Source organism: Sinohyriopsis cumingii, chromosome 8 (assembly GCF_028554795.1).
Source record: "Sinohyriopsis cumingii isolate HCF-2022 chromosome 8, ASM2855479v2, whole genome shotgun sequence".
Taxonomy (NCBI): Eukaryota; Metazoa; Mollusca; class Bivalvia; order Unionida; family Unionidae; genus Sinohyriopsis; species Sinohyriopsis cumingii.
This window is the reverse complement of record NC_142968.1, coordinates 109,079,315-109,106,269: the sequence shown is the minus strand read 5'-3', so window position 1 is coordinate 109,106,269 and position 26,955 is coordinate 109,079,315. Positions and strand designations below refer to the sequence as shown.

Sequence of the window (26,955 nt, the reverse complement as noted above, 5' to 3'; positions counted from 1 at the left end):
AATCATAACCCAGACAAGAATACAGAAATTCAGTTTCTATCATTACCACCAGGAAAACTCAGTTACATTGGTACAATTAGGAGTTGCGAATAAAAATTCTCATAGGGAATTAAGAAAGTCTTAATTAGATAAATATTTCAAGCCCAGGAAATATAACACGAATAAAATTTACCACCAAAGAAATTACTAAATAACAGAACATTACGGACATTAGAAATCGTAAATTCAATTGATAAATTAAATCATTGATATTATAATTCATATAATGGCTAAATAAACTTTAAAAATTGTCAAATGACATGACTGCATCTTGTAGAAACATTTATCTTTAAGAATAAATACTAAATAAATAACAGAATAACAAACATCTAAAATGAAGGAAAAAGCTACGCCCCTCTTGGGGATTATAGTATCAAGCTTTTGTCTGCCTGCTTCTGTAACTACACAAATCATGCTGGGTCTCGTTGATTGGAAAACTTGGCTTGCAGAAACAATACTGCAACATTTACAATTATAAACGGCTTAGCACCTTTCCCTACTTGTAAACGTTTACAAAATCAGCTAACGAAAATGCACGTATGTGTGTGTGTTTGTGTGTGTGTGTGTGATTTGGATTTTTAACGTCACTTTAAAAAGAATTTCAGTCATATCGCTACGATTTCTGCAGTGTGGCAGTTTATAGTGATGTCTAGCACAGGGGCATCATGCCGGAGACATATAGCATGATGTCCCACCCATTCACATTATCCTGACACCAGGCCGACCAGTCCTAATACTATCCTCTTAATGCTGAAGTCTAAATTGCTCTTTGGTTAACGTTCAGGACTGGAGACTGAAAGGTTGCTGCTTCAAATCCTATCATCGGACCAGCCTGAGTACTTAAACCAACTGATTCTGCAATATATAACCTACCTGTGTTGCCCTGCCAAAAAAAAACATCAAAAACCAATATAGATTCAGAATGGTAGTCGACGTATTTCTGTCCGAATACACAATATCCCTTAGTCTGCATATTTCTTCTTCGAAACGATTATGTGCACGTCCAGCGTATCATCTGCCTGGCATCCAGCGTAACATCTGCCTGTCCTAAATAAATGGTGCAAAAGACTTCAAACGGTAATGACGTTCCCCCCAGCTAGCGCTCTACAATTTCGTACTTTGCAGATGATTTAATTGTTAAAGGAAAATAATTTCCTCACTTTTCCGCGCTGGTTTTCTTGATAATTTCAAAAACTGCATCAAATATTTTAGGTACTGTTCAAATAACTTATAATTCCCCTTTTGGATGTACGATTGATGGATGTAATTTGAGTTTACAGCTTGACCTTACATCAGACGTACTCGTATAAATAAAAAACTGCTTCCTCGGTTTAGTAATATTCACTTCCAGGCATCAAAGATAAATTGAAAAAAAAGCTATTTTTCTTTACTTGTGATATATTTGTAATTAATTCTTGACAGTTTCAGAAGCTTGTATTGCCTACTCTGGCACAATTTCTAATTTAATAACCGCTAAAGTTAGTGTACTTTGAACTAGTTCAGGCACATGGGAACAGACATTTTGGTCGGCCGTGTGCCTAGATCATGTATAATTTCCACAAGTATAATATGCAAAGAAATTACATGAAAATAAATAAATAAATAGTATGCCAACATTCTCTCCATATTGCATGTTGCAGATGCAAACGAATTATATATATATATATATATATATATATATATATATATATATATATATATATATATATATATATATATATATATATATATATATATATGTCTCTGTGTGTGTGTGTGTGTGTGTGTGTGTGTACAGCGGCAGTTTTAGGGCTGTGAGGGCCCGGCGTGAAATGGGCCCCTGTAATGGCGCAAAATTTTGTAGAGTTATTTTCGCCGTACATTCTGTCGTGGTCAGAGTGACGCGTAATCATTAAGTCTAACGTATGGGCTTAACTCACAATAAATTGCTGACTGCAAGCGATGGGATCTGCTCAGTTTGGGTTATGAACTGAATTTTGATTAGAGTCTGGTCGATAAAGGGTCCGACAGATATGTGAATGCAGGGTTAAGTGTAGGGAAAGACAGGGTAAAGACAAACTAGAACAACAATATTGGGAAATGTTGCTGTTTGAAACAGGTGTCATAAAGTTATATTTTCCTGAATAGTTATTAATGAAAGTAGACTACAGAGGATTTTTCTGACTTCGATGAAAGTGTTAAAAGTTTCGGCGGTTAGAGAAAGTAATCCTGATTGCTAAGCTAAACGAAGGCGTGTGTTTCCCAGATGAAATTCAAGGTTTTAATGTAATCTCTCTCTCGATATTAGACAGTCCGAGCTTTTCTTCCGAAAGGGCAACTCGATTCCGAGATCAGTAAAAAAAAAGTACTCTTTTCGTTAAATAAATCGTCCAAGGGACATTAGAGTTGGAAATTTGAGAGACCCGAAATCAGAGAAGAGTCAGCGGGAATTCTCTGGTGATAAGCGAGAGAGGGTTTGGGAAGGCACACAGGTATTGTCTCAATAGCATATCATATCTTTTTCATGTAAGTCTGTAATTATTTGTTAAATTTATTCGTACTATATTCAAGCTTCAATTTTTCCTTGAGTTCAGAAAATAATCGTGCATGTTATCTGATTCATGTATTGTAAGAATGTCATATAATATATCGTTGGTATGAACGAGTTTTATTTTTTACTCGATTCGGGTAATAACAACATGGTCGACCAACTTCTAGATAACTATACACAAAAACCATAAGGAGTGGAGATCAAATATCCCCCCCCCCCGTGACAGCCCCTAAAATCTAAGTTCTATATCACCAAAGAAATTCTGTAAAAGATTTATAGCAAAATACATTTTTGTTTCCGAAATCAAATTTATTTTAAAATCCTCTGCTTTAGTTATAATCTGTTTTCAACAAACTTCAAAATTTTCGTGCCCTCCTAGCTTGCGGTCGAGGTGGGATCGTACCTGTCGCAACTCGCTAACGCCGCTAGTGCCTCACGAATCTTGCATGGTGTATACATTATATTTTTACCGACTTTCTGTTACATCTGCGAGAGTCAGCATCACCCCACTACAGCACATTATGTACATCAGGCTGTTCCGTCTCTTCAAAATAGCATGGAACATTGTACTTGTTGTTCACGAGTAATTTCTGTTCTAAATTACATATGCTTGCGCAGACGGAGCAAAATATGCTTTTAAATTTGTGAGCTATCAAGGGATTAGATAATTCACGGCTAATAATAAAATTGTGTCAGGTAAGTAATTTTGAAGATAGAACGTTGAGTACGATTCGTAATTGATCGGAAGCTGACTATAATGGAGTAATAATCCTAGTTGGCTCATTGGTTAAAGTGTTTGACTTGCGAACGATAGGACAAGTGACAGAATCCCACCATCTGATCAGCCAGGGTTGGATACTGTGGTGTGTCCGTAGGCAATACATTTTATTCTAGTCCAACAATGTAAGACGTATCACGTTATTTATGTTTTGCTACTGCCCAAATAAAGGCCTTGCGTAGCGTGTTCCAACGTTCACTAACATCGGAACGAGCGACCAAAATTTCAACAATATGTTACACACTTGGCGGTAGATATTGAAATTTTTCCATAGATTAAAGTCATGTTGAATTACGCGGACTTTACTTATTCTGATGTTTTTTTTTTCTTCAAATAAATTCAAATCCTTACACAAGCAAATGGATGTGTTTTCAAGTTTCGTTGACCTACATTTCAGGAGGTTGGAATGCGACGGAAACCAGGAGTGCCGGAATTGGTTACATGAATGGTAAATATCTTGAACGAAATGAAACTATCTCAACACTTCCTTTTATTTGTATTTGTTTTGTTCAAGAAACATTCTTCAAACTAATCCGAATTCGGCATTCCCGGCTTCCATCGCATTCCAACCAACTGAACGGAACATGAAAATGCATCCATTTGCTACTGTCTGATTTTGATTCTTACAGGATAAATGCATCATAGTAAGGATACTCAATTAGATTTAAATTCCTGTAAGAGCATTGATACGTTTTACGTTGTAGCCCTAATTTTCCTACAGTTAATTCTGTACTAAAAATCTACTTTTGCTGAATTGCTGTGAAACACCAAAATACGTTTTTCACTTACCTACATTTTAGTTATGAATAGTACAACTCTCCAAAAGGCAAAAAGTGTTGTCCTTACCATCATTTCTTGATGTTGTGCGCTTAAAATCGTCTTTTTAAAAACCTTTCTCCTTTTTTAATGATAAATATATCTTTTTTACATTTACTTAAATTTAAACTACCAAACTATAAAACTCCTATACCGTCCTGATCGTCACGCAGTCCAAGGGTCGAGGGTCAACTGACTCTCTGTGTCATTGGGAAAGACACTTAGCTTCAGTGTGCTCGGAATGAATTAAGCAATACTGTGTTGAGAATACCATTAACACAAAAAATAACCCCACAAGGATCATCATCAATTCACGAATCTGTGCAAGAAGCTAAATTTCGAACTTATCCTTGGTGAAGTAAAGAAAAGCAAAACAAACCTCCTGTTACTGTATGTTATTTTAATTTTGATGCACAATCGTAAACACGCCAAAAGAAAGGCGAGACCAAGCAATATCTTTTAACTAAATCCAAGACTTAAATTTCCTTTCGCCAGCTATATAATATTGCTGTACAAAAAGTTAAGCTACGTTTTTATGGCACAGTTTAAAAATGGATTTGAGCATTAAAAGCTGAAACAGTTATTGTTGTTTGAACTATATATATATATATATATATATATATATATATATATATATATATATATATATATATATATATATATATATATATATATATATATATATACGTATATACATATACATATATATATACATATATATACATATACATATACATATATATACATATACATATATATACATATATATACATGTGTATATATATATATATATATATATATATATATATATATATATATATATATATATATATATATATATATATATATATATATATATATATATATATATATATATATATATATATATATATATATATATTATATGGCGAATAACAATCCTTTCAAGTTCACTGGATCCAGCAAGGGATCACGTGTGTCAGGGATTGATTAAGATAAATGCAATAAACTGACAACGAACAGTGCGAAACCAGTATCTAGCTAGCCTGAGCTCTTTCGACTCTTTAATGAGTCTTTTTCAAAGGCAAATGCAAAACAAAGACAAACAAATGAAACAGAAAAACGGTTATGTTTGCGAAACTTTACATGGCTGTTTCTACAGGAATTCAAACTTTTAACTAGTTTCTAGTTTCTCTTTGTTCGTTGTCAGTTTATTGCATTTGTATATATCAGCACTTTATCACATAGTCGGACCACTTTACATATAGCTTGTGCTGCTTAATGTTTGTGATATGACAACATATCACTTTATGTGATTCTGATCGGTCCAAGTATGCCCATGAACATAATGGGCAGTTTTCTCTTCACTGATTGGCTGCAACTGTGCGAATCTTCCTTACTCCGCCTTCTGGCACATTTCTTTTACTATCACAACCAGCATTGTGGCGGCCATTTCTAGAATCGATTGCCCAAGGGGCATTGGGGAAAAGAAATGGTTACGTCTGTCTGAGTCGGAATATAGCCAGTTTACCCCAAAGGGGTTTGATAAAAATAAAACTGAGGGTATTAGTCAACGGATGAGGGAGAGGCTGTAGTGTGGAGCCGACACACTTTAGGTTGAAACATTGGAAACAATCTCATCGAAATAAGGGTAGGCCTATATGGCTTGGCCAACCTAAACTAAGTCAACTACTAGTATGTGAAATTTTCATGTTGTCTCATGATGCTGTCTGTGTCCAATGTTTTACTGATTTGGAAGTACATTTGCTCATTGAATCATAATTCGTAAAGAAAACAAATAAAGTTTTAAATGTTACGGGTTATATTACGATTGGATTTTCTAGTGATTTTTTATATATAAAATGCCATTTTTATTATCATAATAAAACTTTCATTATTCTCAACAAAATCAGAAATGTACTGCTTGAACACTACAGTGTTTCTTACTGTAGAAAAAAATATAAATTACAAAGGAATGATTCCTCGTATATGTCACGCTAGGTGAACGATATTTTAATTCATGAAAATTGCATGTATCTGCAACTATATTCACGTCATTCTTTGCTATATTATATAATAATGTTAGAAAATTAAAAATACCGGTTGCTGTATTCACACTACACGTGGGCTGAAAATATAAAACAGCGAGAGGAAGGTCGTAATGTCTGTAGTCAGATGGCGTTATATGTATCTAATTGACAAACCAGTTATGGGAACGGAAAGCGTATTCAACAAACTTGTCCTTTATGGAACACATATGTACGCTTTAAAAATAGATAAATACACAACGCAAAGAGCTAAATTAAATATTGTACCACTGTTTCAGACTGTTGACCTCGTCTTGTAGGTACGAACGATTTATTTTATTATAGTCGAGATACTTTATTTGGACCTCGATGCATTTCATTATTTTTAAAAGGCAATTATGGAAAATAACTGAGTTTCCTCTTGAAGCATGCTGTATTCTTTTGTTATTTATTATTTTATTCTTTAATATCAATTATAAATTATGTCTATCGATTGTTTGATTTTACAATGAATTATATGTGTTGTAATTGTTTGTTAAACTATTGTTAAAATGACTTGCTGCCGGCTTCACGCTCAGTAGTAATTGATTGGGAATTAAATACCTCAGAAGTCAGAAAATATGACAGTTTGCTACTTACAGAGCAACAATTAATGATTTGCTCGTACGAAAAAAATAATTTAGGTATTAGTTACTATATTTTAAGTATAATTTGTCTATCTGTCTTGGTTCTATTGATATTTAATTACTTACGTCAAGTTCAAAAGGAGAGAGATTTTAGTATGGTATGAAGTTGGTACGCTTTGGATAAGTACAATAATTTTATGTGTAATTCTATGTATATTGTTTGATCTTGATAATAAAGTGTTGTGTCGTTGAGTGTTCAGACTTCTTACATCCTCTTCCAGCTTAAACTGAGAACCTCTCCGCACCCCAGCGATGTACAACACCGTCATCGATGGAATGACGCCTTAGCAAAGGAAGGCCAGAACGACGCCTGTATTTCTCTCTTTTTCGATCTGAGAGTGACCATCAATAATAAAATCCAAACAAGCAACATAACAACAAGATAGCAGTTAAAGAGCTGTGCATTATTATTTTCAACTAGCGTCTGGGACTATTTTACGCGCAACAAAAGAAATGTGCAGTACCTGATCAAGTATGAAAGAATTTTTCTTCTTCTTTCTCTCTAAACTATTCCCATTAAATTAGAAAGGATGCGATAAACATAATCTCAAATGGGTAATGATTTAGTATTAAATTTATGAAACTCGTTGAGTAATGTCCAGATTATGCTCGTCAACTCGTTTCATAAATTCAGTATTAAATCATTACCCATTCGAGATCCTCGATCTATCACATGATTTCTGTCTTCTTTAAATTCATAACGAATATATTTATATTTTTCTTGCAAAAATGTAACAACACCACCTCAATTAATACTGACATCATGACGTCATGAAGGCAATGTGCATTTTCCAGATATACGCGTCAATTTCTGACCGCTAATTTATTAGATTGACTGAAATACATTCTGACATAGTAGCGTGATCTCTCAATGGAAAAATAATTTTAGTGCTAGTGAACTTGAGCAGTATGGTGGGAGATAGCAGCGGCTTTATAAAGAATTAAAACATAATAATTATAAGGCTTGTAGAGTTAGACGAATTCCTTGACACTCATGACAACAATGTCACATTACGAGGACCAGAACAAGGTCCATATGAGAATGCAGACGGCGATCTAAACGATGGCGGGGGGCGGGGGGGGGGGGCGGATAGGCATACGTTCAGAAATGGAAGAAGCAATTCACACGTGGTAGATGTTTTCAGTGACAAATAAAATGAGGTGATCAAAATGCCAGTTTGGTAGGTCGAATGTCATCTCACGCCCCAACATTTAACATCAAATAATCTTGACACATTGAATGGAAAACATTTGTGCATGCAAAACTCCATTCATAATACCATAAATGCATTACAAAATAGTGAAATGCATCAGGTTTTTCTAACTTTGTTTCAAGTTGTTTATATTATTATTATTATTATTATTATTATTATTATTATTATTATTATTATTATTGGAAAGGGAATGTAGATGTTAAAAGTGCCTGGTATTCTCGTTTGTTGAGTTAGGTATTACAATATTGAAGCACAGGTAGGAAATTAACATCAGTTAATCATGTATTCAAACGCTATAGCTGGTATCAGAAAGTTAGCATGACTCAGGTGGTATTTCTAATGGACACGTCAAACAGTCACGTCCATAGATTTAGGAAAGTGAAATTAATAATTCTGATAAAATCCTCTTTTCCTCAATGTGATGAATCGACTCCAATAATAAACTAAATTTGGTCTTTTTCGATGACTATAACTCTTAAAAAATTATGATACAAGAAACAAACTGGACAAATCAACGTCGCGGGTCATTATCAATTTGCCGTAACCGCGTGACGCGGCGTCGTACATTCGTTGTCCGTGCCATTTCAAATTTAGCTTTTACGATAAAATGACATAGACATGTGAACTATATTACCGTTTGTACTCACTTATAAGACGAGTCAAACTGTCAAAAAACAAAGACCCTGGTCTGTTCTGCCGTAGCATAATGCGCCGGCAGACCAGGGTTTATGTTATTTGTTCTACTGATTACTCCCAACAAACTGTATAGACCCAGATCTGTCGGCGCATTACGCAACGGAAGATCTGGGGTCTGTGCAGTTTGCAATTGGACTCGTCTTATAAGCGAGTTCTGACAGTAATAAGGAAACTTGATGAATACGTTTGATGGCAGTTTGATATTCAATCTATATTATTTGATCACATAAACGTTACTAATCCTAAAAGTATAAAAGACTAGACTAGTATACAGTTTGAGTTTTGTGGACTATTTTGGTCTCTTTAGTCTTGAGTCTTCTTCTGTGAACCTTTGGAAAGAGTGGGACAGGGGAGGCAAACCTTACAGCCTTATTGTCAATTACTGCTTCTTGTACCGAATCAGCAGTAATACGTTCATTTTTATCCCTCTTTTTCTTCCGTACAGAGGCCATTTGTGTAATAAAAGGAGTCGTATCATCCGAGTCACTGCTAGCTTCACTATCGATCTCAGTCGGCTTTCTTTTAGCTTGCTTCATCTTTTTCTTGGATGCAAGGGACTTGTTTTTCTTGCCGTCATCAGATTCAGTCAAAACAGTGTTGGGGGTTAGTCTCGGCTTGTGGACGGAATATCCTAGCTGGAGATCACTTTTATCTCTTTCGGTAAGTTTGGTGTACGGACGAGCCATGCTTTGAAATACCAGAGGTTCTTTATCGTTCATCGCTTCTTCCCAAACATTTCGCTTTTTCTTTGACTTTAAAACAAATGCATCAATAGTCGTAAGAATTGACGGTGCTCGAGTACGTGACCTAAGCGGCCTCATATATCCGGGAGCTTTTGAATCATCCTCATTTCTTTCGATATCTTCATTTATCATCAGCGTCATGGCGCGCTTAACGACACCAGGAGATGGCAAGCGTTCTACCAGTATAAGTGGATCATGATTTAGAACTCCGCTACATTTTACAAAGTGTTTCTTTTCTTGATTTCTCACCTTCTCCATTTTTCGAATTTCTGTGTTAATTCTATTCAGTCGACAATTTAGCAGTTTTTCTTGTTTGGCATGACTGTTGACCAGACACTCTCCGAATTTACTAAATCCAGGGTTCCGGGCTGCTTCCATTGCTTTCTCGCGTTCCATCCATGCTCGACGTGAGGTGAAATTGCTCAAACGAAGTTCTCTCTCAAGTTTCCTGCCATAACAATAAAAAAAAAATAATAGACTGAAAATCAAGGGCAATGGAACAGGTAAATGATAAGTTTGATATATGCATGGAATGTGTCTGTCTTCTTCTTAAGCAAAATGCCGATCAATTTGTTACATTTTGCACCTTCTAAATGATACAAATTAAAAATATTATTTGCCCTTTTCTTTAAATTTCTTAAAATACCTACTCCTAATTAAACCAAAAACATCCATGTATGCAAAGTTATTTCTATTTCTTATGGTAATTCATACTGGCGTCATAACATTTATTTCAATTACAAATGTGTCATTAACAATTTTATGGTTGTTTTTGTTTTTGTTTCCAACGTTATTACATTTTCACCACTCGGCTAGCGTGGGTACGTAGGAAAGCTGCCAGTAGCTTCTCATGGGTCGGTGGTTCTTCCCTGGGTTTTCCAGGGTTCTTCCTCCACCAGTTATACTGGTCGCCATGTATAGCCTATATTGTGCTGAAAATGGCATTAAACCCTAGAGCAACAACAACATTTTCACCAGGACATACAAACGTTTCATTCGGCTGGTTACATAAGTGTAGTTGTAGTTTCAGGAGTTATCTTCATTCGACATTGTTAGAATTCGTGATTTATTGAATAATATACCCTCAAGTTAAATACCTTGAAAAAGTACTTTAGGTAAATAACAAGTTGTTTCAAAGAAAACATGAGCATTAATTATCTTTTCTCCCCTTTAGTTTGCAAAAGAAAAAACCTACAGCTCTTGTGGAAATGTTGCAACCTGGTGAAGCATCCTTTCCCCACCACAGAGAATACCAGATTATAATGACGCCGTACTTCAACGTATCAAGTAGCATCTGAATATGCTTAGACTTGTATATCCCCAAATGGATATATATATATATATATATATATATATATATATATATATATATATATATATATATATATATATATATATATATATATATTCATGCACGTGCAATTCGATACGTGAAATTCCATCTTAATACGTGGTCCCTGGTGGTCGTGTGGGTCTGAGGCGCTTGCCAATACAGATTACTCACACATCCCACTTCAGTTCCTGTGAGTTCAAGCCTCGGATCGACCAAGCTTGCCAGTAGCTTCCCGTGCGTGAATCATTCCTCCCGGTTCCTCCTCTACCAACTATATTGGCCGCAATGCATTGTGCTGAAAAATGGCATTAAATACCTCAAAACAGTTCCAAACCAAACCAAACCAAACCATCTTAATGTATAGAGTTGGAGTATAATCTATATATGCACGTTTAATCCCAGACATGGAGTTCCATTTTAATATAAGGAGCTAGACTATAACGTGCAATCCCAGACATGGAATTCCATCTTCGTATATCCAGCTAGAGTATAATTTATATATGCACGTGCATTCCCAAACATGGAGTTCCATCTTCGTATATGGAGCTAGAGTATAATCTATATATGCACGTGTAATCCCAGACATGGAGTTCCATCTTAATATATGGAGCTGGAGTATAATCTATATATGTACGTGTAATCCCAGACATGGAGTTCCATCTTCGTATATGGAGCTAGAGTATAATCTATATATGCACGTGTAATCCCAGACATGGAGTTCCATCTTAATATATGGAGCTGGAGTATAATCTATATATGCACGTGTAATCCCAGACATGGAGTTCCATCTTCGTATATGGAGCTGGAGTATAATCTACATATGCACGTGTAATCCCAGACATGGAGATCCATCTTCATATATGGAGCTGGAATACAATCTGCATATGCACACGTGCAATCCCAGACATGGAGTTCCATGTTAATATATGTAGCTGGAGTGTAATCTATATATGCACGTGTAATCCCGGAGATGGAGTTCCATCTTCGTATATGGAGCTGGAATATAATCTGCACATGCACACGTGCAATCCCAGACATGGAGTTCCATCTTTGTATATGGAGCTGGAGTATAATCTATATATGCACGTGTACTCCCAGACATGGAGTTCCATCTTCGTATATGGAGTTGGAGTATAATCTATATATGCACGTGTACTCCCAGACATGGAGTTCCATCTTTGTATATGGAGTTGGAGTATAATCTATGTATGCACGTGTACTCCCAGACATGGAGTTGCATCTTCGTATATGGAGTTGGAGTATAATCTATATATGCCTGTGTAATCCCAGACACGGAGTTCCATCTTCGTATATGGAGCTGGAGTATAATCTATATATACACGTGTAATCCCAGACACGGAGTTCCATCTTTGCATATGGAACTGGAATATAATCTATATATGCACGTGTAATCCAGACATGGATTTCCATCTTCGCATATGGAGCTGGAGTATAATCTATATATGCACGTGTAAACCCAGACATGGAGTTCCATATTCGTATATGGAACTGGAGTGTAATATATATATATATGCACGTGTAATCCCAGACACGGAGTTCCATCTTCGTATATGGAGCTGGAGTATAATCTATATATGCACGTGTAATCCCAAACATGGCGTTCCGTCTTCGTATATAGAACTGGAGTAAAATCTATATATGCACGTGTAATCCCAGACATGGAGTTCCATCTTCGTATATAGAACTGGAGTGTAATCTATAATCAGGAGTTAAATATTGATAAGTAGAGCTGAGTGAAACTCCACGTATATGCACGCAATCTCAAATATGAAGTACGAGCCTGATATATTGACTTCATTGAAACTTGTTATATATGCAGGCAATGCCATATATATATATATATATATATATATATATATATATATATATATATATATATATATATATATATATATATATATATATATATCTTAGAGTCCTATCCTGATACATGAAGTTGATTGTAACTAGCTATATGAGCACGCAATCCCATGTATGGAGCCCTATCTTTATACATTATATCTCATACAGTTCAGTTCCTTTCTTATCTCTGGTAACTCAACCGGGTCGTAGAATGCGATATTTTACCAATGTTTTACCGGTTCGTTTCCGTATACAAGTCACGCGCTAGCGCATGGAGTTGCATATTGCTAACCTGTTTACCCTCACAAAACGATCGATGCTCATTTTTGTGTAATAAATAAACACAGCACGGTTCGGAACTGTCAAATGGTAATTTATTTAATGGTTTAGTCACCATCCAATGGTATATGGACCTCAGATTCGCTTCAGTTCAGATATCCTTTCTTCTATGGTGATTGACCGTCCATAGACTCCCATAAAGGCCTTAACACCCTACAGTATTTGTTAAATACGGAGCTGACTGAAACTCCAGATATGGCATACAATCCCATATATGAAGTATATATGGAATACAATCCCATACACGAAGTCTATATGGAATGCGATCCCATATAAGGAGTCTATATGGAATACAATCCCATATATGGAGTCTATATGGCATAAAATCCCATATATGGAGTCTACATGGAATACAATCTCATATATGAAGTCTATAAGGAATACAATCCCATATATGAAGTCTATATGGAATACAATCCTATATATGAAGTCTATATGGAATACAATCGCATATATGGAGTCTATATGAAATACAATCTCAAATATGGAGTCTATATGGAATTCAATCCCATATATGTAGTCTATCTGTGCGTGAGTGAAACTTACATGAAAAGTTTATATTTGGGAGTGTTACTCCATACACAAATACACACACAATATATATATATATATATATATATATATATATATATATATATATATATATATATATATATATATATATATATATATTATATATATAATATATATATATATATATATATATATATATATATATATATATATATATATATATATATATATATAGAGAGAGAGAGAGAGAGAGAGAGAGAGAGAGAGAGAGAGAGAGAGAGAGATTGGTTTTAATCACCTTATAGCATTAGCTTCAAATGTAGACTATTGAAACAAGTTAAAGTGAGCATACAAGTCGAAGAGAGCAAACAAGTTGAAGTGAGTAAGCAAAAATCAACTCAGAAAAGAAAATTAGCAATGCTAAGTAGCTTATACTTAAATAACCCGCCTTAACGCATAGTTTTCAGGAATCAGTGATTTGCCTCTGCCTCGGCTGTTTTTGTTTAGTTTTCTTGTTTTTATTGAGGCGGGTTGATGGGTCGGTTTGATTTATTAAAATACTTGAAGTGATTGTTGCAGCTGGTTGAGACATGATGCCACTGACATGACATGACATTTCAATGACATGTTATATTATTGCACTGTTGTCCAGTTAAGTTCTAAGACATAAAGCCACTGCCAAAATCAGCTTTAAGTTTGTCACGTGCAACTGACGTAGGATGGTGCGATTGATATTTTATACCTGTTTCAATGAACCCATGTATTTACATATTTACCAGTGCAACAGTTAAGTTGCCTAGCTGCGGAAATTAAGACTCTGCCCTAGTGGTAAAACGAACCGTATAGACAGTGGCGGCGCGATAGTTCGAGGCGACCGTGGTGAATGTTCCTTAGTGGCATCCGTACCGAGGCGATCGTGGTGAATGTTCCTTAGTGGCACCCGTACCGAGGCGATCGTGGTGAATGTTCCTTAGTGGCATCCGTACCGAGGCGATCGTGGTGAATGTTCCTTAGTGGCATCCGTACCGAGAAGCCCGTGGGGAATTTTCCTTAGTGGCATCCGTACCGAGAAGCCCGTGGGGAATGTTCCTTAGTGGCATCCGTACCGAGAAGCCCGTGGGGAATTTTCCTTAGTGGCATCCGTACCGAAAAGTCCGGGGCTAATGTTCTTTAGTGGCGCCCATAATTGGCTATTGAGCAGTTGTTGTCACTTGCCAACCTCTCTTCCCCCACCTCCTCCTCCCTCCATGTACGTTTTGTGAAGAAGTGTCCCCGTTAGACTAAGATGAAGGTAAAATACTATGAAAATCTCAGCTGCTCCCCACCCCAGCAAACGACGGCGCCCCTTTGCCTGGTGTCGGGGGCAATTGCACCCCCTTCCAATGCCGCCAATCCCCTTTCATGCCGCCACTGCGTGTATAACTTTATTTACCAGCTCATTACGAATTGAGACATGGACATCTGCAGGGGAAGGGGAGGGGAAAAGGGCCCCGGAAAAATTCCTGCGGACTACAATGAATGTAGAGCAAATATATTATACTGTTAAATACGGTAATTCATACTGCGTTGGCTGTGTCTTCAATGGAAAACTTTCTTTACGTAAATATTCAATACGAACTTCTATAGAATGTTGTGTAGTCTATGGATTAGAAGAATTCCTGTATCAATGGGTTGATATAGACGGTTAGGATGTTAGCACAGCAGAATTTCATTAACGGAAATGGCTTTTATCTGTTTTTTCCCCACATGTCTTCCGTTCAAAAGGTGACACTGCATAATATACCTCATACCTGAAGATAAAAGTACCCACCCGGAAGGACTGAAATTTACCTGCTCAGGTGTGTCGGCCAAGATACATAGAAATCAATTATTTGAAGAAATCAAACCATCCGTTTATTCTTACTCACCATAAATAAACGAAAACACACACATCGAAAAGATAAAAAAAGGATAAAACTGGGTTTAATAGAGATATTCAAGTTAGTTTGGATGCTTTGAAGAATGTTTTCCAATAATCAAAGTACTTCAACAAATCTAGTTAATATATAATCCTAGATTAGAGCCAGAAAATTTGACGCCGATCAGTTGCGAAAAAAAAAATCACCTTTAAAAATCCAAACTGTCACCGTAGGAATAACTTCAATAATAGTATGTCTGGTGGGGAAAAGTTAGCAGTTGTAGCTAGAGTTAGAAAGGCAGTAGTTCTGTCAAAGTCAAAGAACGGACACTTCACTCTTATGTTAATTTGACACTGATGAAATCTGCAAATGCTAACACGCATGACATGAACATATAATAATACCGCTGTGCTCTAGACGCCGAAACTTCTCTGTAAAGCAAAATAAATATCAAAGATGAAAATAAAGCCAACATTTCAAAAAATAAAAACAAAATGAGTTTGTAAAAAATATTTCATATTTATGTGATAATTGTCATGGCTGTATTTAGGTCAGTCGTCGTCTTATCCCACTGTTACAACGCATACTTGTAATTTGTTTAAAGTGGATTATATTAAATGTTAGTTATCTGAGTTTTATCAGATCATTAATTTTTCTTTGTGTCTTTTCTTTGATTTTGCTTGTTTCTTTCATTTTCCTGAGATTCAAGTATACCAATGGTGGGCAAAATACGAGGCACCGTAGCGGACAAATACTGGTGCAATCAGAATGCTGCCGTTGAAATTTTACTGTCATTATGTCCAGAATTCTAATTTCACGTGTTATATCAAAAATGCTCGTCCTTAAAGTTCCATTTTCTAGGTCGAGATTTTAGATTGTATCTGTTGAATTACACAGCGGTGATTGGACATTTTATTGTGTTTGTCAGAATTGTTATTTTGATATGGTGAAATGATGTGTGTGTGTTAAAAGTAACATTACACAATGTCCACTTTAACAATTCAAAATAATATCAATTATTAAGATACATCATTCGTGTATTCAATTATGAGGCGCCATTACATTTCATGCAGTTACAGTTTGAAAGTTACCATTCACAGGTCGAGAATTACTATGAATTTATTGCTAGAGGTCGCTCTCGTAAACGGACAGGGTTATTTTTAAACAAGGAGGCTGCTTCCCGTTGCTGTGAAATTCAACCGATGAATAAATACTCGCCATGTGAAATGAACTTTCATCCCAAACAGTTGCATACAACATATGAATTAGGGATTCTCGACATATGATATTGGAATTTCAACCACCGCTGTGTAATTCAAAATATACACTGTAAAACTTCGACATAGGAAATAGAACTTTAAACCACCACTGTATAAGTCGACATATAAAATCTAAAATCTCGATCTAGAAAATGGAACTTGAAGGACATGCAATTTGATCTACCACGTGATATTGGATTTCTCGACATACGACATCGAAATTTCAACAGCAACTTTCTCATTGGACCACCTTTTGTCCGCTACGGCGCCTCATACTTTACAACGATAAAATGAAGATAATCTTAGTTGCTCTAAGATTCTCTGTTGGAGACTTGTTGTTTTTTTTTTTTGTGATGTTCAAATCAGCTGTATATATATCTATCGACCCCATAAGGGTCTATTATTCCGGGAATGGAATGCCTTCGGATTATTGATTTCTTATATAATAAAATGATACACTCGGGTCTCGTCTAAAGCAGTATAGTCACAACTTCAACTGACCTTTATTAAAGACTCAAGCGTGTACGTAACTTTGGAAACTTAATCCCATATAAGTAAAGTAGCTTAAGAAATTTAATCCCATCTGAGTAAATCTGTTTTATTGAAGGCCTGCATTGAGAAAATCACTTTCAGAAAAGCATCCCATGCTACAATTTTGCATTGTCGGTCTTGTTAATTCCTTAACTCTATGGTAGCAGACATTTAAATTATTTCTATTGTGCTATATTCTCAAATTTAGCTTCAAGAAAATGAATATATTAACAATGGACCCAACAACTCATGGGATGTATTCAAACAGATGAAACAAACTTACCTTGACATCCTGACCTTTGACCTTTAACTTCTTTATCTGAATAAAAATTAAATTTGTCTGAAAGCTAGGAATAAAGTAATGTAAAATATGCTGCAGCAAAAATGAATTACTCAGAAAGCACAAGAAAAACTTCACAGGATAAAGACTGTTAAGTGATTTATCATTTGTCATATGATTCCACGCTTTTAGAAAGATCATAGGTTCGTATTCCTTTTTTCTCCAAGCTTCTGAGTTATAAATATATCAGATATATATATATATATATATATATATATATATATATATATATATATATATATATATATATATATATATATATATATATATATATATATATATATATATATATATATATATATATATATATCATTACTGCTTCGGATTATGTTGTGATTTCTTTTTGTCGTTAGGCTCTTTGAATAGATTTTTACCGTCGATTTATTTCTACTATGTTTCATTCAAGCAATGAAGTCGTAGAGATCATGTCTCATTCAATATACACATACAAGCACATCGTCTAGATCATCTACGATTAAAGGTACACAGGCAAACAAGTCGTCTAGATCATGTCTCATTCAAGATACATAGGCAAACAAATCGTCTAGATCATGTCTCATTCAAGATACATAGGCAAACATGTATAGATTATGTTCCATTAAAATACACAGACAAACAAGTCGTCTGAATCATGTCTGATTTAAAATACACATAGCAAACAAGTCGTCTAGATCATGTCTCATTCAAGATATATAGGCAAACAAGTATAGATCATGCTCCATTGAAAATACACAGACAAGTCAATCGTCTAGATCTTGTCTCATTCAAAATACACAGGCAAACATGTCGTCTGAATCATGTCTAATTCAAAATACACTTGGCAAACAAGTCGTATAGATCTTGTCTCATTCAAGATACACTGGCAACCCAGTCGTTCAGTTTTGAATTCAAGGTGTGATCTTGATTTAATGACCAAATAAATGTTTATACTTGTCGTGCAATAAATATGCATATAATGAATAGATAGGAAACATTGAAATGTATACAATAACCCAATCTGATTAAATTCAAAATCTACCTATAATATAGGCAGATGTCCATTATGTCGATGATATCCGTTTTAATCATATTGACAATAAATAAATGTAAACAGATAAAACGGAATACGTAGATATAGTTCATTTTTAATGGATATTTTATTTCCATATTTAAAGAAAAAAGTATAACATATTTAAAGTACCGTTTTAAAAGCTTTTCTTTTCATTCGATCCACACTGATAACCGTTAAAGAGAGGCAATTTATTTATTAACAACGTTTATTAAGATCTTGTGGGCTGTCTTTGAGAAGTTTTCACAGTTTTGACAGTATCACTCAATTCTCATATGCTGTAAAATCTTTAAGTTTTAAACACACCATTCTTGAATTGATAGTCAGTGAAAATTTACCAAATATACGAATTAAATTTTTTCAGAAGTAGATATATGAATAATTTACCTTATTTTATGTGACTAAGAGTATCGGCTGACTATTTACCTCATCGATTTCTCTGTTGATGAACTCTTCTTTCATATTCCTGCACCCAAAGTCTAGATCACGCACTCCTGGAAATAAATACAAGCTAATGTTGAAGCTTAAGCATGAACACTATAAAGCAAATGTTTTGTTTTTTACTTTGCATTTTTCATTAAGGAATACAATAAATATAAATATATAAACATTATACCAATACATAAACATACCTACAAACAGATATAAGTGTGTATAGTCATGCGCTTTGTAGCAATATCTACCATATGCACGAGGTGGGGGTTGGGGTGGTGCATATTTATTACAATATTTTGGGATCCTTATATAGCTGCTAATCACCAATATAACTGTGACATTCCATTTTTAATTTGCCAAGCAATAAAGGCGACCTAATTTCATCACATGTACACAAACTGATTACGACACGAATATCTTGTTACAAACAGTGTTCTAATAACTTGCTTTGCTTTACATGACATTTAAGGACTCGTCACAATGAGACGGTGTTGATGTTAATTGTACATGGACAAAACCCATACAATTCTTATAGCCATGCATTTGCGTTGATGTTATCCGCACGCGGTACTTAATGTAATATATTGATAACGGATTATATACTGTTTTATTAGTTTACCCGTATCAGATATCCAGTAGTAAGCGTTAGTACTAGGCATTGCCGTTATATATAATACATGTACAGTAATCCCTCACTCTACGATCCCTCGGTATATCGTTTCCTTTCTTACAGTCAATATATGAACGGATAGCGGTTGAAGGTTTTTCTACCTGATTAAAATCAGATCTCTACTCTTCACCTAAGACAGCAGAGGTCTGATTTTAATTAGATTGAAGGTTTTTAATCGTTGCAATGTAAAATGAAAATTTTAAGATCACTCCATTTCTGTGTTAAAAATTGTAAAAGATTTCGCAAACATAAAATTACCCACTTTCGAAAGTCTTTAAAAATCCATCAAGTTACGAATTCCACCATAATTCGAAGAAATATTGATGAAACGTCCAAACCTCGATGTTTGACATCTGAATCAAGGTCAAAGAAGGACAGACATGCTTATAAATAAACCCGCATTCTACAAAGCAATCGAAAGCTTTAAAAGCCTACTGTCTCCTGTATGTCAACAGTAGAGTGTAAATAAACATTTAGTCCACTTAGAATCCCGCTAATGGAGCAGGAATATCAAAGAGAACTTGGGTCAACTAAGTATTAAAATATTTGAAGCAAATGAGAAAATTTTCATTCCACCGTGTCAACATGATGGCACTGTCATATTAGACAATCGATTTAAGGCGGATTTGTTCAACAAGAATTTCATTCACCATTAATTACTTGGATGATGGTGTCATTCTACCAGTCTTTACTCCTCATGGTACGACCCCTACTCGGAGCCATGTTACTATTTCAGCCGACAACGTGAAGAATGTGTGTATTATGTCTTTGAAGACAAATAATTCTTCAGGCCCCCATCCGATCAGTCTGAAATTCCTCAAACACGGAAAATATGAATTGGTTCATTTACTCTCCAAAATTATTTTAACAAATCTCTTTACGGGTATCTGAGAGTTGGAATATGGTCAATATTGTATCAATACATAACAATTCATCGATTTATTTCATTATTTAATGTCATACGGAAAGGGTTGGAACTAATCATAGTCATATTTAAAAGGACGTTTAACTTCTTGACAAAACCAAATTAATAACCAAGTTACAATCTTGATTCCTTCCTGAAGATTCAACTCTCTTTTAACTGACACATCTATATAACGGACTATGTGATGCCCTTGTCGAAAGTAAATAAACTCGAGTGATTTTCGTTGACATAAGGCCTTTGAGTGTGACATAAGACTTTTAGACTGAGTGTGGCACAAGGAGCTTGGTTCCAAATTGTCAGAGCACGTACGACTGGTGAGAGTTTAGACTGATTTCGTTACTATAGGCAACACTACACGTCATATGCGGACAATAGTCACACAGGAATCACATCGGGGTTGAGATTTTCTCACGGAAGTATCGTTGTCCCTTACTCTTTCACGTTAAATGTCTAGACAGCGGAATACATAGCTAATGTTAGGGTCAGATGAAAACTTCGTCAGAAATCCTTCTTACAGTCTTCTCACTAGGTATAAACCACTTTATTTTTTATGGGGAGCATGATTTTCTTTCCAACCTAGGATATCTTTTAATCAAAAGAAATATAGATACAACTAGTTATATTTTCCGCACAAAACAGTAAAAAGGTTTTTTAAGCTTTCTTGGGGGCTGGATTTTTTTAAAATCAAAGCCTTTGGCCACACACACACACACACACACACACACACACACACAAAGATCACAAAAAATGATAGGTCCCTTATTTGTTGGAATTAGCTCCCCAAAAACTTTTGATGACTCAGTTGTTTTCATCAGTTCAAAAGGCTATTTAGATGTCTATGTGTACCAGTCTAGTGGAAAAAAAGATTCACTCGTGTGTTGAACATAATGGTGTGGTTTAAACATGTTTCACTGCCAATAAGATCACAAATTTGTATAACAGACAAAAGAATTGGAAACAAAGATTTTCAACTCACAAATTTCTCTCCATTATTAACTTCACAAAATAATGAATCAGTATGCAGGAAAGCGTTGTGGTAAATGTCAAGACCCGTGACGTAAAAATATAATTAACAGAGATGGATGAAGGGCAGAGAAGAATGGAGTGATAGTTTTAGTTGTGATGCAATAGGATAATTCAACTATTGACATATGAATTTTTTTTAAATCATATGTTTGTGAATTTTTGTGGTAATTATATAATGATTTCACAGAACGTAGAATAATTACATGCATACTCGTATAAACAGTTAAATAATTTGGAACCTTTCACGCATATGAAAGAATATTCATGGGCTGATTTTCAGAAAAAAAAACTAATTATATCAATTATATTAACTGAACAAAAATTATCTTGATGTAAAATAAAAACAATGACTCTGCGAAAGAAAATACAGGCCCCGACCCTGGGATGGCCCCAAGCCCCAAAATAATTAAACGTCCCTAATGTAGTTTCCTTGAGATTCGTTGGGTGCATGACATTAATATAAAATCGTTGTGTCAAATAGAACGATTACTTTTATCCATTATCATTTTACTCCAAATCCTGTAATTATTTTTTGTAAAACCTTATTCCCCGGGTTGCCTAGTGGTCTAAAGCGCCCACCTTTATCGACCACTGCCATTTCATCTGTCTCGCGTGGGGTTTTCGTCTCGGGATAGGCCAATGTGGGTATGTGAGAAAGCTTGCAAGTTGGTTCCCGTGGATGGGTGGTTCTTCCCGCTGTTTTTCAGGGTTCATCTTCCAACAGGTAAATTGACCGCCATATAGAGCCTATCATGTACTGACAAATTTTGTTAAGCACACAACAATTACAGCAACTTATATGAACATTCACGTAAATAAATATTTTTTAAACTAACTCTGCCAGTGTTAAGATGCTTCATATAACACTTTCAACTTTCAAACAAGATAAAGACTGGATTCATAACAATTAAGTGGTATTCACTATAAATGCAAGATATTCCGCATTTATCCATGCCATCTTTTTAAATATAATAAATCATTCTTTACACCTTCCAATCGTTATCAAACGCAAATCCTTTTACGACCATGGTACCAAACGGCAAGCTTCCCTGTGATCTTTTAATCGGAGGGTTTATATCCATCAAATCCTTTTACGACCTTGGCACTAAACGGCAAGCTTCCCTGTGATCTTGTTAATCAGAGGGTTTATACCCATCGAATCCTAACAGTCTGCATTTATATCTTGAGACAATTGTTCTAAACTGTAACGAACGATTTGGTGCCATACCGAATCTTTCGTTAATAGGGGCATTCTTTCTGGCGAAAAGAATACGAATCAATTAAGAAAAATCGAAATTGCCGCACGTCCAAACTCAGTTTGTTCCATTCTTGTGTTTTTCAAGATTGAAAGCAACTTACAGCTGTATGCCGTGGCAGAAATACTCTAGTGAGTAAATGTATCTTCTAATTGATGTATACCGGTTTTACTACATGTCTTGTACTGACACAAATTGTGGGGATCCAACACAGGTGGACATTATCTGTATCCGACAACTTGTACATCCAAGATTGGGTGTAGTTCAGGATCACGGAACTTGTTCAAGTCTGCATTAACTCCTCCTCTCTACCCCCCCCCCCATATTTAAACGTGAAAGGCTGTCATTTAATAATAACAATGATTAAAGGAAATGTTATATTTCCTGTTAATTTCCTTGGTCTTTTACTTACTACATAGCTATACGGGACCGGAACTTTGCATAAATCGACCGTGTTATGAAAACATCGTAACAATTCCGCAAGTTATAATTATTTTAAGAATTATTTTAATAATGATGGAAGTATAATTTAACAAACGGAATATTATATATGATATCAAAAATAAGATCTAAACCAACATAGATTTGTAAATTCTGACAGACGTGCGTTTATAATTAGACACATTATGGCTTAACGTAACAGTACTAGTATCAGTAGAAGTAAACGCGGAATAATTATTTATGGATTACTGACATGATCCGAGGCAAAATGCTGATAATCTTAAGCCGATTTTGATGTTAAAGATAGAGTGAAGTGAAGTTCTAGTGTCACAGGGAAATCAGTGTAAAATGCTGGAATCTGAAGGAATATTGGATATATTGTATTAACCGGTAGCCGTCCTGAGTGTTACAATAAGTGTCAATACCAGAGCCATCAATGTCAGGAAAAAACTAAGAATTGACAATAATGTTGGAGATGTGATGTATTGTATATGAGCACAATAAACATCAAATAAAGTGCGGTGAAGAAGTTTCGAAATCAACATTTCATGCACATGGTCATGACTACAGTTTTTATCGTCAAACGCAAAACCTGACAAGAAACTGAACTTGGATGAACCCTGGTAAGCCTTTGAACTTGAACGAAAATAGACACAAAGGTTCAGTCCTTATAGATTCCAGTGGTAACTTAGGATATCAGTTGTGATAATTTGAACGTGGCGGACAACATACATTCCATGGCTAGTGTTTGGTTTGGTGTTTTGAGGCACAGTAACACAAGTAGGTAGTAGGTTATTTAGTGCCGAGGCATTTGCAGTAGAGTGTCTTGCCCAAGGACACACCAAGGTGGCTGAGCCAGGCTGGTCCGATGGTTGGCGTAAAAGTAACACAATTAAGGAAATAGAGCTTACATTAGATACTGGAATACCAGCTCAAATAAAGAATATGAATTTGAAGATTTACGTTTAAAATGAAGAAATAAATGCAAACAAAGATAAAGCGATAAAACAATGCTCCCACGTCTGTAATGTAAATTTATTTTGTAATCACAACATCACAACATCTGTATTTTTTTTTTTACAATGGACAAAGGATGCAAAATCAGTAGCCAAAATAGACTATTTCGTCATATTAAGTAGCCTTTTAAAATTACTGCCCACTGGCAATTTTGGATATCACAAATTCAGGTTAACAACCAAGAAGTGAGTCGCGCTGAACGATCAGAGCTTGAGAAGAGTTCAAAGAATATATATTATTTTAATACTGAATGTCCTGCCCAGGATTCGGAATCATCCTGAAGAAAGAAAAAAAAAAACAGAACAAAAACCACATCTGCCATAAGTCTGAAAAAAGTATGTGATGAAGTATCATTCCATTGGCGAGCAAGAAACGATAAAGATATAAGCACCATTTGTAAAAGAAAGATAAGCCTACTTTCTACCTTGTCTTACTAAATTCAATCGCGGAAATGATGATTCATAAAAGCAAATAGGATGGATTATTACCTATGAACGAAAGATTTAAATAATGCTAGTTTTCGAAAGAAAATTATTCCTTTGTTACCTTGATGAGATGTGTCTTCGAGGACAGAGTAACATTTTTTAACGCAGTGCCTTATTCTTATTCACTCTTTGACGAATACATTTGAAGATGATACTTACAGTTTTTGTGGTAGATGAATGTTATATTGTTTCCATGACGGATGCACCTTTGTAGATGTATGGTATGCAGTCGTCCATTCATGTACACGGGCTCTTATCATTAACTGTACATAAATAAAATCCAAAAAGATGGAAGCTTGAATATTTTATATGATCGCCTCATTCGAGTTTACAGCTGTCACATGCCATAAATCTCTCCATACCGACAGTCGTTAACTCCGAGATTGCAAATATTGATTTTGGGGATCCGTATTACCTTAGTTGTGAGAATGTGAGAAACGGTACCATTAGTTTCTACACCACATAGATAAAGCACCTGATAAAGATCAACCTGTGTGTCTTTGACGGACCCGAAATTAGACACGATCTTCACCGGTATTACCGTTTATCCCCATGCATACAACTCTCATACAACCTCGAACTGCACAGACCATGATATGTAGCCTCATAGTGCGCCAAAAGATTACGGTTATGAAATCATTGGTAGGAGAAACGTAAACGACTAATAACGCATTATGCTGAAGTAAATCTGCGTCGCCGTTCGTAGCACGATGCTCGTTGAACACGTGCTAATACGATACATATGTTTTATCAGTCAAAGGACTTAAAGTCATTGAAGGTTTGTACAAGATTACAGTTTTCGACTCAGTTGTTTGCTATTGACCTTGAAAATTGGACTGGTTATGTACATCAGGCTTAACTGGAAGACCGTGTACCTGTCTTGATTAGAGGGATTGCAGTTGAAGCAATCTGCACCTTTTGCTCTGAAAAAGAAGCTGCTAAATCATACACATCTGCCGATTGGAATACCAGAGTTATTGAAAAGGTCTTTAGAATATCATGCACACAATAAACGTATCAAGGATAGCTTTAACGTGTAGAGACTGAAAAATTGCAAAGCAATCGTAAATGTGATGTGCGATAAAGAGATTGGCGACAGAAGACTGAGCTAAAAGTTACACTTCGAAAAGAAATGAACTGACGGAAAAACGGAAAAAGGTAAATCATTGTATGGATATAATGATTAGATGGGTGGACAGATCGATGCTTTTTGTCAAGAGATAAGGAGAGAGCGGTTGGAATAATCAATGAAAGAAAGAAAAGGAAGGAGAAATATACATGCATGTTGATCTTTTCAGACGCAAATCATTAATAAAACTACTGCATTTAACTATAATAATGTCACAACCCCATCCGCGTTCATTCCCTCTATGATGTCACGCTTCGCATCCTCGTTTACATTTCGCGTAATAAGTCAATAAATGAATAAATAGATAAATAAATAAATAAAGTACAAGCGGAGTTAATACCATTCGTACACGTGAAATTATGATCGCATCAAATCAGTCTTGTTAAGAGTTCATGCTAACTTGAAAAGAATTATAAAAAAATAAGTGCTCAGTGGACCAATCAAGAGATATTCATGAGAAAACTGTTTGAAAGGGTTTAGCTAGGGTTAGGTATCTCTAGTTTACATTGTAAAAATCTGGTGCTCTTTGTCAACTACTATGCTTTGCGTAAGTTTTCTATTGAAACCCAAAACATTTCCTGAATCTGCTTCCGCACCGTACTCTTACAATTAAAAAGCCCTCGTTTATTTTGTGCGTTTATGATCATTTCTTTCGTGTGCACAATGAGCTGTATCATGACTACGAATTATTTTTCTCTCTTTCTCTTTCTCTTTAAATTATTTTCTGCCATAATTTATTTGTCTTTACATAATTATAATATCACGTTCTCTGTCCTATCTTACAAACGTAACTTCTGTTTTATTAGTTAGTCAGAACTACTGTTTATGCTGTTTGTCTCGCGTGTGTATTTGTATGTGTGTGTGCGTGTGAGAGAGAGAGATCGAGATCTTGTTGCATTCACTTTTTAAATATGCGTAAATTTTGTTCCGTGTGAACCT

General features: G+C 35.3%; 1 protein-coding gene across 4 annotated transcripts; it reads right to left on the bottom strand.

Moving 5' to 3' along the window:
* Window positions 1–6,128: 6,128 nt before the first annotated feature.
* LOC149794357 (uncharacterized) lies at window positions 6,129–25,358 on the bottom strand. Of its 4 annotated transcripts, none has more exons than XM_089968513.1 (5): window positions 25,047–25,358; window positions 19,020–19,126; window positions 17,528–17,563; window positions 15,859–15,885; window positions 6,129–9,956 (listed from the first exon to the last, which is right to left on the bottom strand). In XM_089968513.1, the coding sequence occupies exons 3-5, from the start codon at window positions 17,533–17,535 to the stop codon at window positions 9,029–9,031; spliced, it is 963 nt and encodes a 320-aa protein (XP_089824639.1). In that variant the 5' UTR covers window positions 17,536–17,563; window positions 19,020–19,126; window positions 25,047–25,358; the 3' UTR covers window positions 6,129–9,028. The 4 variants fall into 4 exon arrangements, with proteins under 4 accessions (XP_089824639.1, XP_089824638.1, XP_089824641.1 ...); XM_089968512.1 differs by having other exon boundaries at window positions 19,059–19,126; XM_089968515.1 differs by lacking the exon at window positions 15,859–15,885.
* Between the last annotated feature and the right edge of the window lie 1,597 nt (window positions 25,359–26,955).